We start from the raw sequence: 15424 nt of genomic DNA on the forward strand, positions 1-15424 counted from the left end.
CTACCTATCAAAATTATTTTATTTTGCGAATAAATAAACACAATTCTTCCTCCTTAACTGTACCACTCTCTCTCTACTTTTTATCAATGATTTTCGATTCTTGAAAGATATTTCCAATAATCAAAACGATAAAAATTCTATCAACAAACATTCCTTTATCAAGACCAATCAATTATTCTCGGAATAACTCAATTATTTGAAAACAAGGCAGACAGAAACATACACAAAGTCTGATGATATCGAAGTGAGATTCGAAATTCTGTCATTATTTTGCTGCCAGTCTGAAGCTGGATGTTATTTCAGCTATTATACATATAGATAATTGAATTAAAATCAGTCCGACGATTCGGTAAACAAAACTAGATGCGAACATGATAGTTCGTTCAGATGTGAAGATGGTGATGGAATTCTGAATCGATTTTTTGTATTAAATTTCTTAGTATGGATGTGGGTTTTTGTTGATTGATGCTGATGTGTGTAAGTGTAGTAGTAGACAAATTGTATTTATATATTATAATTGCATTTTTTTTTCAGGTCGTCGAAGAACGAGATCCCACAACTCAACAACCATCATTACAGCCAGCAAACACCATTCCACAAAATCAAGACACCATCCACATTCTACGAGAAGTCCCTTATTCGAAAATCATTTACTACAAACTCTGGAGCAAAAGCCCTTGCCACAAACCAGAATAAAAACAAGACATCAAATCAGCACCATAGCAAACACCATCACAAAAATGGTAAACATAAATCACCCGAGATGGAACTCGAAGAAATTTCGAGAAAACTGGACAAAGTTCCTCGAAAATACCAAAATTTGGAAATCATCAACATAAACCAGGGTGAACTCCAAAAGTCTTCAGATAATTTAGATAAACTGGTAAAACATCAACACGTTGATGTCAGTCTGATTCCCAGTGAACAGGATTTTGATCAGCTGTTTGTGAATAATAATAAGACTGTTTTTGGAGATGGGAAAAATGGTGAATTTGTTAGTGTGAATAAGTTTGGGAAAAGTGCCAGTGCTAATTCGGTTTTGGAAAGAATCGAACAGGAGAGAAAAATTAAAGAAAAATATGTTTGTGAGTGAGAATTGCACGGTGGTTTTGGCGCAAACTGGATCCACGGCGCAAATTCATTGCGAGGTGAACGATGTTGGAGAAAATACTGTGAGTATTTTTTTATTTATATTTTCATATATATATATATATATATATATATATATACATAACTATATTTAAGAGAGTGGAAAATTTTACAGCTTTGCTATAAATTTATACAATACCTAGTTTCATCTCAAAAACTGTTGTCTCTTTAGATTTTAGTATTAAATTTCACTATTTTTTTGGATGGAGGATTTACCCTTGATAAAAATAAATTGTTTTTTTTAAGTAAAATTTATTTTACCATAAAATCTGGAAATATAATTCAAAATTCCGTAAAAAATACTCAGACTGAAAGCTTGGAGAAAAATTATTCGATTACTAAAATGTCTATTATGAAATAAAGATTTGCCAAAAGAGGGTGAAAATTTAGAATTGTATGCATTTTTTAAAGTTAAAAGTCAAAATTAAAAGAAAATGTATCCCAGAATTTAATAAAGTGTTAGCGTTGGACAACTCTCAATAATTTTTTTTTAAACCTTCAAGCATTTTCATAAATTCAAAAAAATCTCAACTGAAATTATATCACATAATAGGTCAATTTACAATTAAAAGAAACTTGATTCCAAAATTTAAAAAAATAGGAGTGAAAAGCTCTTGGTAGAAATTAAAAGGCTGTTTTATGTAAAAGATGTTCTATGTTTTTTTTTCAATTTTAAATTATAGAAAATTGAAATAAAAAAAATACTCTCAAAATTTGAAAAATAGACAATTCTCGATAAAAATAAATTTTTTAAAGTATTTTAAAAACAAAAGTGTTGTACTTTGCCAATCCCGTATTAAAAAAAAAAAAAAATAGTTGACCTCGAACTTAAAACTCGTGGGGTGTGTGGCATCGTGCCTTAAGGCAAATTGCTGGAACTTCCCGTACCCTAACGAAATGTTCGAGGAATACTGAATGTTTTCAAATAGATTATTATAAATATTGTAACATTGTCTAATATTTATAAAAATTGTATAAACTGAATTGCAAAGTTGAAATTATTTGTAAAATATATTAGAACTATAGTCAAAATTAAAAATTAAATCTGAATTATTTTCGATATACAAAAAATTAAAAAAAAAGATAAAACAATTTTTTTTTCAAAACCAGTTATTTTGTTAAGACAAGCAGAAAGTTCTTTGAATCAATTAAATCGGACGCTTAGTTCTCTCAAAAACTGCCATTTTTTGTAAATTTAGCTCCGTATCTTCAAAATGGCTGGGCCTGCCTTTGCAAAAAACTAATAACTACTTCTCCCAATCATTACTAATTGAATGTATTTAAGATCATTCAAATCGGATGCTCCGTTCTCTCAAAAACTCGATTTCTATTTTCTGCACTCTTTGCTCTTACTCTCCATAACTGCTGGACCTGCCTTTGCCAAAAACTAATCAGCACATCTCTCTATTTCGATTTTTGGACGAATACAATAACTTACCCTACGGGAAGTTAAAACTGTCTTTTTTGTAGTAGCACACGTTTAAACTGATTAATAAAATAGCCAATTTTTAAATATGGTCACTGTGTCGTTTTTTCCGTATTTCTCCTAATATATGTAATGTTCATAATTGAAGCTCTGTGCAAAAAAGTGACATATAAAATATTTTTATTGAACGAAAGAATGTGATCACCTTCAATCACAATCATCTCTAGAATTTAATTAGACAGCTAAAACTTTTTAAAATATAATGTAATGAAGAGGCAATAACGAATATGATCTGAGCAAGAGCAAGAAATTTGAATTCCGATATAAAAATTCATATGTTAGTGGAGAATTCCTGCATAGTTCTCTATTTCTAGAATACTGGCGAACGAACGAACGAACGAACGAAACGAACGCACGTACTCATGAATTTCATTAATGGTTCTCATACGAGAAGCCACATATGCGATCGTAGCAGATGTGGTCGAATAATTTCATTTTAATTCAAATTAGCGTAGTGCTAGTAAAAAATAATATCTCTTAAGATAAATGTCATAGTTCATGAAATTTTTATTGCTGAAAAAATAGAATTTTAATCGTTATCAAAGGCCGAATGCTGTTCAATTTATAAATGTTTTTAAATAAATTATTTTAAATTAAATTTTTTAATTCAAAAGTGAAGTATGAAAATAATTAGCATAAGATAAGCTTTCTGTCAAAAATGCTGTAACTTTAAAATTATGTCCAAAAAGTGGCAAACATGTTTTCTTTTAATATTTACATTCCTCAGGATGAGTAAAGTGACCGCAAATAATCATTAATGAAAATTTTCCTATTAGTTTTTTTTCAAAGATTTCTGAAAATTCTAGAATACCTTAGAAAAATACATGTATGGCTTTGTGTATGTTCGGATACAACATAATTGGATTAGCTGATTTCAATGATTCAGAAACGTTCGATTCCTATTGATGGGGAATTGCTGGTTCAAACTTATAAGGGTCAAATAAATGTCCACGACATTTTCGAAGTATGAGACAACCGATTTGTCTCGTCAAAAATTGACGTACTGAGTAGTTTTTTTTCAAATAGCAGGTCTAGCTATTGTGAAGTTACAGAGCGCGAAATGTTCAGTCAAAATAATTCAAACAACTTGTATAATTGATAAATGAAAAATCTCAAACCTTGCAAAAAATCACATTTTTGATTTTTTTTTACAAAATCTTTAAAAATTTTAAAAAAATTCCAGAAGTTGGAAAAAATCGATTAATTTAAATTATTTCAAAATTTTCAAAAGATATAAAAAAATTTAAAATTACGTTATTTCAAGAAAATATTTTTTTTTTTCAAAAATTTCAAAGTTATCGAAAAGTCGATTTTTGAGATTTTCCAAAAAAAAATCACAATGATTCATAAACTATGATTGATGAAACTTGCAGTATTCATAGTACAAATTTAAATACATTTGAATCAATTGTTATTAATTATTGATCAGTTTTTATTCATTATTGATTATTAACTAAATATCAAAAATGATTTTTTTTGCATATCTTCACGTTTCAGCAAAAAATACCACGAAAAATTACCAGGTCACCCAAACAAATATTTAAATGAATTAAGCGAGGAATCTCCTACTCGAAGAATAAAAAATAATGGACCTACGATCTTAAATAAAATGTCAAAAATAAAACAAGAGAGATATCTCATAGGAGATAATCTCTTGAATGAATTTACACCCAGCATATTATCTTAAAAAATGTATATTATTTTGATCGGCAATAAATGTAGGCAAATAAAATAAAATAAAAATAAATAAAATTAAAAAAAATCTTCACGTTTCGAGATTTTTTGGCATACCTTAGAAAAAATCTATGTGAGGATACAATTGTTCGTCGACGATTTCGGGCGTACGGAATAACCGATTTTATTGATTCAAAAAGCATTCCATTCCTATTGATAAGGGGACGTGCTGATTAGTTTTGGCAATGACAGATCCATCCGTTTAGTAGATACAAAGTAAAGAGTGCAGAAAATAGCAATCCAGTTTTTTAGAAAATGGAGGCTCCGGTTTGAATAATCCAAAAAACATTCCGCTTGCATTCTAGCGCAACACTTTTAAGAGAAAAAAAAAAAAAATTCCAAAACAAAATTTTTTTAATATCCAAAATAATTCGGGTTCTAGCTAGAATTTTAACTTTGCAATTCAGAATGTATATTTATTATAAATATTAGACAATGTCCTTCATTTTTTTCACTTTCTGTAAACATATATAAACGTCGTCGTCCAATTCATAAGCTTTTCATGATTTGCCTCTAAAATTCGAATAATGAAAATTTCTGTGCTTAAGTTTGAAGATATTAATATAGATTTATACCAATCACAGTATTTTTATTCAGTGAGATTAAAATTTGGAACGGTTATCGTCAGATAACAATTATTTACTTTACAGTCCGCTTTTATATTAATTACTGATGGTAGCCAGCCCAACCATTGGTCCTTCGAGCCGGATATGTTAGGTGGACGTGATTAATAGAAGCCGTTAAGTTATCAACTGGACCAGAATTATTTTCGAAGTTTCCAGCTACAGCCCAACCGAAAACTGTATTTTGTAACACTGGTTTATCTTTTCCAAGCATAATTTTCTCCACCTAACAAACTCTATAGCAAGGTTTTGGGAAATCGATGAGGTAAATGACAGTTATTCGTTATCAAGCGACGATGAAATTTGCGAACGTCATTTTTTGGAAAATGTTTCTAGAGATATTGATGGAAGTTATGTGGTTGCTTTGCCTTTAAAGCCCAGTGCTGATGTAAATCTTGGTTTATCATTACAGCAAGCTAAACGTCGATTTTTGCATTTAGAAGCTCGCTTCAAAAGAAATAGTATTTTAAAAAAACAGTACTCTGATTTTATCAACGAATACATCGCATTAGGTCACGCAGCTGTAACAAATTTTGATCACTCCGGTATGCATTATTATCTACCACACCATGCGGTGTTTAAAAGGGATTCTGACAAGATCCGCGTAGTTTTTGATGCTTCTGCCGTAACTTCAACCGGAAATTCTTTAAATGACGTACTTTATACGGGTCCAAAGTTGCAGCAAAGTATTTTCGAGATTTTGATAAAATTTAGATGTTACAAATTTGTGTTCACAGCTGATATAGTTAAAATGTTTCGCCAAATTCGAGTTAGAAAAGAAGACCAAGATTTACAACGCATATTGTGGCGCGAAGGTCCAAACAAAACCTTAAAATGTTTGAAATTAACAACTGTCACATATGGAACTACCTGCGCTCCATACTTGGCAATACGATGCTTGCACAAACTAATCTGCGATGAAGGTTCGGCTTATCCACTCGCTTGCGCAGCGCTGCGTAACGATTGTTACGTGGACGATTTAATAACGGGCTCCGAAACTTTAGAGCAATCGGTTAGATTAAGGGACGAATTAATAGCATTATTTTCCAAAGCAAATATGTCTCTCCATAAATGGGCTGCAAATGATGATAAAATTTTAAAATTTACATCGTTGGAAAATGATCATTCTGAAATGTTTGATATAACGGATGATAAGTCTTCCGTAAAGGCATTGGGACTTTGTTGGAACCGCGTTTCAGATTCATTCGAAATCCGTACCAATGAAATTATTATCGAAACAAAATTAACTGAACGAAAAATTTTATCATCAATTGCAAAAATTTTTGACCCACTTGGTTTGATTTCCCCTTTTGTGGTAATTGCAAAAATAATGATGCAAGATTTATGGCAATTGAAAATTAGTTGGGACGATATAATCATAGACAAGCCAATACTTACTCGTTGGACGCAATTTGTAAGCGCTATTACTATTCTAAATGACATAAAAATACCACGTCCTTTATTTTTACGAAGCGAAATTTGTCACTTACAATTACATGGTTTTTGTGATGCTTCGATAAAGGCATATGGTGCTTGCATATATGTGCGCACAGTATATCAAAATCAACATACTTCTGTCAATTTACTATGTTCCAAATCTCGAGTCGCACCGATCAAACATGTTACACTTCCCCGTCTTGAACTTTGCTCTACACTATTATTAGTTAGGTTATATAATTCTATATGCAAGATTTTTAAACATAGGGTTCATGACATATTTTTCTGGAGTGATTCAAGTATTGCACTCACTTGGATTAATACTTCCCCATCAAAACTTAAGTCTTTTGTTGGAAATAGGGTTTCCGAAATACAAAAGTGTACAAATGTAACTTGGCGACATGTTCCATCGGCCGATAATGCTGCTGACCTTATTTCACGCGGCGTCACTGGTGTTAAACTACGCGATTGCCACCTTTGGTGGTGTGGACCTCAATGGTTAAAATCAAATATAAATCTTTGGCCAGAAATATTTAATGTTAATGAAACTGCCAATTTGCCTGAGCAGGAACTTATTTGTAATACCCTTTTGTGCACTCCTTTATTAAACGAAATCTTCACAAAATTTTCCAATTTTAATAAATTACAGCGTGTTGTTGCCTTTTGCTTAAGATTCATTAATAATAGTAAGATATCTCGCATACAAAGAATGGTCGGACCACTAACAATTGAAGAATTAAATTTCGTTTCAAATCATCAAAGAATGGCCGGACCACTAACAATTGAAGAATTAAATTTCGCTTCAAATCAAATTATTCGCAAAATCCAATTAGAAAATTTCAAAACGCTGATAGATAAACTTCAGAACAGAGTCCTAAACGTGTCGATTGACAAGCATTTACTTGAGCTCAATCCCTTTCTTGATGAGCAAAATATTTTACGAGTGGGCGGGCGACTGGAGAAGGCAAATATATCATATGATCAAAAATTTCCCATCATACTTCCCGCAAAAAATCACGTGACAGATTTGATATTGTTACAGGAACATCAACGCTTGTTGCATGCCGGTGTGCAAACCGTTCTCGCAAATATTCGACTTCGTTTCTGGCCTATTAATGCCCGAAATAGAATCAAACTAGTGGGGTGGGTGGCATCGTGCCTTAAGGCAAATTGCTGGAACTTCCCGTACCGTAACGAAACGTTCGAGGAATATTGAATGTTTTCAAATAGATTATTATAAATATTGTATTATTGTCTAATATTTATAATAATTATATAAACTGAATTGCAGAGTTGAAATTATTTGTAAAATATATTAGAACTATAGTCAGAATTAAAAATAAAATCTGAATTATTTTCGATATACAAAAAATTAAAAAAAAAAAAAAAAAAAAAAAAAAAAAAAAAAAAAAAAAAATGGTACAAAATTTTTTTTTTCCAAAATTAATTATTTTGTTAAGACAAGCAGAAAGTTCTTTGAATCAATTGAATCGGACGCTTAGTTCTCTCAAAAACTGCCATTTTTTGTACATTTAGCTCTGTATCTCCGAAATGGCTGGGCCTGCCTTTGCGAAAAACTAATAACCTTTTCTCCCAATCATTACTAATGGAATGTTTTTTAGATCATTCAAATCGGATGCTCCGTTCTCTCAAAAACTCGATTTCTATTTTCTGCACTCTTTGCTCCTTATCTCCGTAACTGCTGGACCTGTCTTTGCCAAAAACTAATCAGCTCTTCTCCTTATTAATAGGAATCGAATGTTTTTTAAACCATTCAAATCGGTTGATCCGTACGCCCGAAAACGTGGACGAAAATTTGTATCCATACATACATACACACACACACACACACACACACACACACACACATCCATTTTTTCTGAGGTATGCCAAAACGTTCAGAAACCTTCAAAACGTCGAGAAATGTAAAAATTTTCAATTCCGATTTTCGGCCCATTACAATAACTTACCCTACGGGAAGTTAACAAATAATTAAAAATTGTGTTCGATGTTACCGGCATGATAATCGTAATATGCAACAGATAATGGGAAATCTCCCAAAAGAAAGGGTGAACATATCCAGACCTTTTCTAACTACGGGGATAGATTATGCCGGTCCATTTACACTTCGAGTGAGTAAGGTACGGAAAGCACAGCGAAGCAAAGCATACATCGCGTTATTTATTTGTTTTTGTACCAAAGCTATTTACTTAGAATTAGTAACTAGCTTGACGACTGAAGCTTTTATGGCGGCTTTGAAGCGGTTCATTTCTCGCAGGGGTAAATGCAACACAATTTTTTCCGATAATGGCACAAATTTTATTGGAGCGCGTCATGAGTTGCATCAACTTTATAAGTTATTCAAAAGTGATTAAATTAGATCAGAATTGGTAGATGCTGCATCTATCGAGGGGATAGCTTGGAAATTCAGTCCACCTCATGCTCCTCATTTTGGAGGTTTGTGGGAAAGCGCGGTTAAACTCGCAAAACAACACATTCGCAGAGTTGTTGGGAGTTCTTGTCTAACCTACGAGGAATTTACTACCGTTTTAACTCAAATAGAGGCAGTTTTAAATTCTCGTTCAATCACTGGCGTCTATGAAAATCCATCTGAACCCACGTTTTTAACACCCGGACACTTTCTAATAGGCGACGCGTTAACTGCTTTTTCTGAACCAGCACTTGTAGATATAAATATTAACAGACTTTCATTATGGCAAAATCTAACAAGATTAAGAGATATGTTTTGGAAAAAATGGTCTATAGATTATTTAAGTTTGTTACAAAAACGATACAAATGGCAATTAGAAACACCTAATATTAAAATAAATGACGTAGTGTTATTAAAGGAGGATAACTTGCCACCTCTAAATTGGTTATTAGAGCGTATCACAAACGTAAATCCCGGTACTGATGGTAAAGTACGCGTAGTAACCGTAAAAACCAAAGCTGGAATTTATGTGCGGCCTATAACTAGAACATGTCCACTACCAAATGGAGATTTTAATTAATAATTTTACTTAATTATGTTATTTTTATTACTTTTATTAAATATGTTATTGTTAAATTCTTATCAATTATGTTAATTAAGAAATCTAGGATTAAGATAGGATTTATTTGGCTTTATATCAAAAAAAAAATATTTTCAATAGTATCAATATACCATGAAACTTTATACTAATACTAAGCTTTGTTTAGAAATATTTCGTACATATATACAGTAACTATAGGAAATAATATGTAGAATAAATTTAATTTTTTCGGGGCGCAATATGGTCAGAATATATTCTGACGGCTTAACATTTTCAGTGCAGCGTGCCTTGGCACCGGGTTTGTGTTACAATTCTTAGAATTACGCAGCCTCTTGCCTGTGTCCTTCGCCCAAGGGTTCATTTTTATACCAAAATACTTCCTGTATGAACACTGTACCCAGTAATTTTTATGTTAGTCTAGAGAATGCAGCGGAACAGTCGACAAGTATATATTCATTCACTGCTGTATTTGTAAAAGTTTGAAGATATTAATATAGATTTATACCAATCATAGTATTTTTATTCAGTAAGATTAAAATTTGGAACGGTTATCGTCAGATAACAATTATTTACTTTACAGTCCGCTTTTATATTAATTACTGATGGTAGCCAGCCCAACCAATTATTTTATTTGAAAACACTCGAATTTTTCAGTGCAAAAGTTTCAGCGATTTGCCTTGGCACAATGTCGTGCACAACTTGTATTCTGTAGTGGTATCCATCCCTTTGTAATAATTATAAATAATATTATAAATTTTATATAACAGTCAATATGAACAACGCAGTTAGCATGACGCATAGCCTTGCAACAAAGTATGCAAAGATAACACGCACGTGCAAGTCAGAGTAACGGTTTTGTAAGGTTTTGCGTCTCAAATAAATAGGAATGAATCAATGAACATTTCTAGAAGGATGGTTACGTCATCATCAGAGGTTATAAAAGCTTGAGGATGACGAAACCAACCGTTCATTCCTAATCTAGTTTCCAATCACTTCACATCAGTCTTCACTTCAATATATTAATTGTGTATTAAGTTGTAATCAAGTGTAACCGAATAATGAAGTAAATAAAGTTAATAAACGTCTTCAAATGTTTAATTAAATATTTTCACAGTGATAAACTCTTAATGTTAGCAGCAGAAGAACCTAATTATAAATGTTGACATCGTTGGCGTGACGCAACATAATTGTTGGCAACGGATCCACAACATAATTTGTTGTTAGCTCAAGGGTGCACAACAATTCATATAACATGTAAGATATTGCTCTTATATCACGTGAAGCTTCGTTTGACCTAATGTCGCAAACCACTAGTTCAATTACTTATTACATTCATCTCATATACCCATTTTTAAGGTTTTTTCCCACAACTGCTATAATTCTGCACAAACTGTTAGATTTCAGGCTGCGGACATTGCAGTCACGTAGTCCGACACTAAACGACCGGAACGCGGGCTAAGTGGCCCGATAGCCCGACTGGCACTTCTACTTCAGTGTAATTACGATTCAAACGTTTGTTTTAATAATAATACTTTGTATGCCTTCTGACCTAAGGATTATGTTGTAGTTAGCGAAATGTTAGAGCGTGTTAAGAATTACAGACGCAATTCTTCTACAACGCGGTGCTGGGAGTACAGCGCGGGTCCAGTTTATCTGACCCATAAGTTTCTTAAGAGCAATCTATGACTAGTAACTAGATATTGTAAGAGGTTTGAGAAAGATATTGTAAGAGGCTTTTAATAAAAGATTTATTTTCAGCTTATTTATTATAGCGCGGTTTTCAAATGTATATAAGAGGGTTGACTGATTTCGGTGCATGGTGCATCGTGCCTCAAAACAAAAAGCTCCAAAATTTTTGAAAACATTGAAAAAATTAGATTTTTGAGAATTTTAAAATTTTGAGAAAAATATTTTTTGGAAAAATTAGAATTTTGAAACAACAATTTCAAGAAAATAGAAAGAAAGCTTTTGAAAAATAACATTAAATTTTTTTAGCTCAGCCACATCCTTGTAGAAATGAACAGAATTAGTGAATCACTCATTGGAGTGCTTCTTCAACTATTGATACAGTAAAATTTATCACAATAATTTATGTGTGTTTGAAAGTGTGTGTGTGTGAGTGAGTGAAACTAAAAAAAATTATTTTTTTTCAGACAACCTATAATATAAATATTATACAAGTTTTATACGATTTTTCTGAAGTATTTCATAGTCATACTAGTTCAAGTAGTTGGAAAATATTTAGAGTAGTTTTTAAAAATATCAAATTAATTTTTTGGATTATAAATAGCACACACATACATTTTTAACTTTCCCAAGAAAAAGTTTGTTTTCGCCAAAAATACCCAATTCACTAATTTTAAACGTTTCAAGGCATTCTGAATCAAATGAGACCGAATTTGGAATCAGTATGTGGTAGTGTACGTAAATGAATTTCTGACTTTTTATGGCGTTTTCTCAAAAACGGCTGGACAGTTTTTAAAAATTTAAAATCCATTTGATGTTATTTGGTAAGGACTAGAGTTTGTCAATATTGCATGAGGATCGGATAAGCCGTTTCTTTGTGAATAGCAAAAAAGTGAATTGATTTCAATAATTCAAAAATCGTTTGAAAGATATTGATTCTTGTAATTGAAAGTTGAAACAAAAATTTCGACGATTTTTATGACACTTTTTTGGCGATGAATACCAAAGTCTTACAGAACATATTAAAATATTACGGTCCTGTAGAAAGTTGTTTAATTTAAAATGTTTTTCGAAGTTTGAAAGAATGATCAGTGTTTTTTGACGTTTTTTTTTTAAATTAGACATTTTACCAACATTTTCTGAAAAACTGCTGAATCGATTTCAAAAATTTAAAAGCCATTCATTGAATTTATTTATTCATTTCGCGTTGGTTAGTTTTTTAGAAATCGCTATGTTTAGATTTAAGTTAAAGCGACTACTTAATTTTTAAAATAAACAGTTGAAAATTTTATCTAAATATCAAAATCTCAATTTTGTTTGATTAGGTCTAATTCGTGCAACTTGCCTTGAGGCAAAATGCCATTTTAAACTATGACTTGTTGAAATAATAGGAGAATGTAGATATTATTATTTCGTGAAAAATATTCTATGAAGATTTGTTCTTATTTCATACATAAAGGTCACAGCTTTATTTTCATATGAATAAAAAAATGTTTAAAAGCATTCTATTTTTTTTTCCTTAAAAAATAATCATAAAATTGATTTTGATTCTCAAGTTTCTGTTTTTTTTTAGTCAACACTACTATTCGATGGCCTAACAAAATTTTCATAAAACGACATTTATTGGCCTTGGTTGTATATTTTTAAAGCTTTGGTATATTGACGTTTATTTACTTATATATTGTCTGGTCGCCTGATTGCCCAGTTATAGCAGAAGAATTACCGTTAAGTTTCAGTATTGGTATTGTCGCAATTTCGACTTGTAATTTGAGATTAGTATGCATAATGAAATGCATAAAATAGTAATTTCTTATAATAAAATGAACGAAAATATTTGAACTGTTGTAAAAGATTTCTAAATATTTAATAAATTCTTGGATATACGAATGATACACTATAGAACACATTTGTGCCGAGTATTAGTTTTCGGTGGATATAACTCGCTTCTTATCTGAAGCGGAGTCAAATCCGAACCGATATGGCTTCGGATATGATAACCCCATCTGTACAACTAGTTATATTATTTTTATAAAATAATACAAAATCATAAAAAGTTCATGAAATTATTCAGGTTATAAAATTTGGACTACAACTTAGTATATTTGATTAAATGACGGCCTCGAGGTTGACCATAATCTACAGATCAATAAGGGCTTAGTTTCTTAATTGCTTTAGTTATCATTACTTTGTCCATCTATATATATATATATATATATATATATATATATATAAAATATATATATATATATATATATATATATATATATAATGTGTCTATGTATAATGGTCTACTTACAAAACCTTGGGTTGACGTGGATGCCTGCACGTAACACGATCTCACATAACTCGCTTAGAAGAGAAGATTCTTGCCAACTGCAAATTATAGTTACCAGGACCAACGAACGAAGGATACTTCTACTGCTGCTGGTGCTAACTCACCAAATCGCTCATTAAACTCTATAACTTAATTATAATCATACGAGCACGTTTCTGCAGAGCTGAAAAATTTCACAGAACCAAAATAGAGACTGATTAAATTTAATTTGAGGGATGAAAGATTTGCAATACATGATTCGGGATATTTTTATAGATTTCATTAAATTTAATAATATTATTTTTTTCACATTTCTCACTCACTATACTAATTTTATTATTAATTTATTTTACATTTTTTTAAATCTTTATATTTATTCTTGTAGCTTAATTTGAATCACAAACGTTTCAGAACATTTATATAAATATATAGAAAATTAAATTTATTGTCCTTATGAGATTATATAAATCATAAGATTTTTTTATAAAATTTGATTATTTAATTATATTAGTTTTTAATTGTAGTTTACTAATAATAGTAAACTAATTAGTTTATAATAGTAGTTTTAATTGTAAATCATGTAGTTGACTGTCAATGATGATTTCAATGATATTTTCTGATATTCTTTAAACATGGTCTAGATATAAAATATTTCACCTGAAAACATCAATATTCTATGATGAGTCTTTCAAATGTTATAATTGCTCAAAGATTTCATGAGTAAAAATGCCCAAAAAATGGATGAAAAATTAGTTAGTTTTTTTTATTTTTCACAGACTTCCCGGGCACGTAGAAGCTTCAATTAAACGTCAGGTGAATTGTCTTGTGGGCTAGAATAACATGAAAAAAACTGCATTTTAATATTCTCAACTGTTGCCGAATAAAGAAGAAAAAACTGACATTATAGCATGACCCTGGGGTCACGTATTGTATTCCGATTTTGGATGAAAATTTTTTGTTTCCGATTTTGATGATTTTTACAATGTTGATACCTTATAACATAAGGAAAATGCTATTGAATAATTTCGATCGCACTTCAAATAGTTTTCGAGAGAAACGCATTTTTAATATGTGAAAAGGAGCGATTGGTTTTTAGCAAATATCTCAAGCATTTCATTTGCAGCGATTGTACATTTAATATCCATATGCGTGGATGAATATACATTTTGGTATAACTGTAGTGTAAAAAAACAATAATATTTAACAAATTGGTAAATATCAGTATAGGTTATTAAAAAAATTGGAACTGGCAATCATACCGATAAATAATATTTCAAAATTAAAAAGTTACGTTTGAATTTTTTTAATTTAATTTTGAACAAAGGATAATGGAGTTTAGGGTTGGTTTCGTAATTTAATTTATGTATTACTTACTATTTATGTAGTCGTAAGAGAACGTAAAGAAAATAGTTTTTCTACAGAATTTTTTGCGCGTTTATGTAATATATTTACTACACATTTTTAATTTTGCGGATAACCAAATTGTTTTCGCTCATAATTTTCTCTAACAGAATTATATTACATAGAATTCTTGTTTATTTTCAGGTGACCTGGATCCGTAGGCGAGATTATCACTTATTAACCGTCGGCTTAACCACCTACAGCAGCGACGAGAGATTCTTTGCGGCCTACGGCAAAAACGCTCAGGTAAATTTAATAAGTGATTATATTCTATTTTTATTTTGTTTCTCTGAATGCTTATGTTTTTTATGAATTTCTTGTTATTTAATACTAAACCTAATGACAATTCGTATATACCTGTACCCACCGCGCGCGGTCAAATTGACCTATTATTAAAAAGTTATTTATTTTATTATTTAAATCAGATAATAATTGATTTAATGTTAAATGTACATAATTTAAAGAAATATTTATGAAATGTTATCTAAATCTATCTTTATACAATTTATAAAGCAAATTATAATATAAAAAATAATAAAAATGAATATTTATAAAGTATGCT

The 15424-nt window shown here is 30.7% G+C and overlaps 1 protein-coding gene across 1 annotated transcript in view; it reads left to right on the forward strand.

The window, feature by feature from the left end:
• The window catches only part of LOC113388362 (neuronal growth regulator 1-like), a 176340-nt gene that overhangs the window by 5834 nt on the left and 155082 nt on the right, over positions 1 to 15424 (forward strand). Inside the window, exons 2-4 of the mRNA XM_026625748.1 lie at positions 535 to 986; positions 1048 to 1172; positions 15007 to 15108. Of these exons, the coding sequence (XP_026481533.1) occupies positions 535 to 986; positions 1048 to 1172; positions 15007 to 15108 (679 nt within the window). The remainder of the gene's footprint in view (positions 1 to 534; positions 987 to 1047; positions 1173 to 15006; positions 15109 to 15424) is intronic.

Source organism: Ctenocephalides felis, unplaced genomic scaffold (assembly GCF_003426905.1).
Source record: "Ctenocephalides felis isolate EL2017-DRISC unplaced genomic scaffold, ASM342690v1 CF-g0.4_SCAFFOLD_03572, whole genome shotgun sequence".
In the NCBI taxonomy this organism is placed as follows: domain Eukaryota; kingdom Metazoa; phylum Arthropoda; class Insecta; order Siphonaptera; family Pulicidae; genus Ctenocephalides; species Ctenocephalides felis.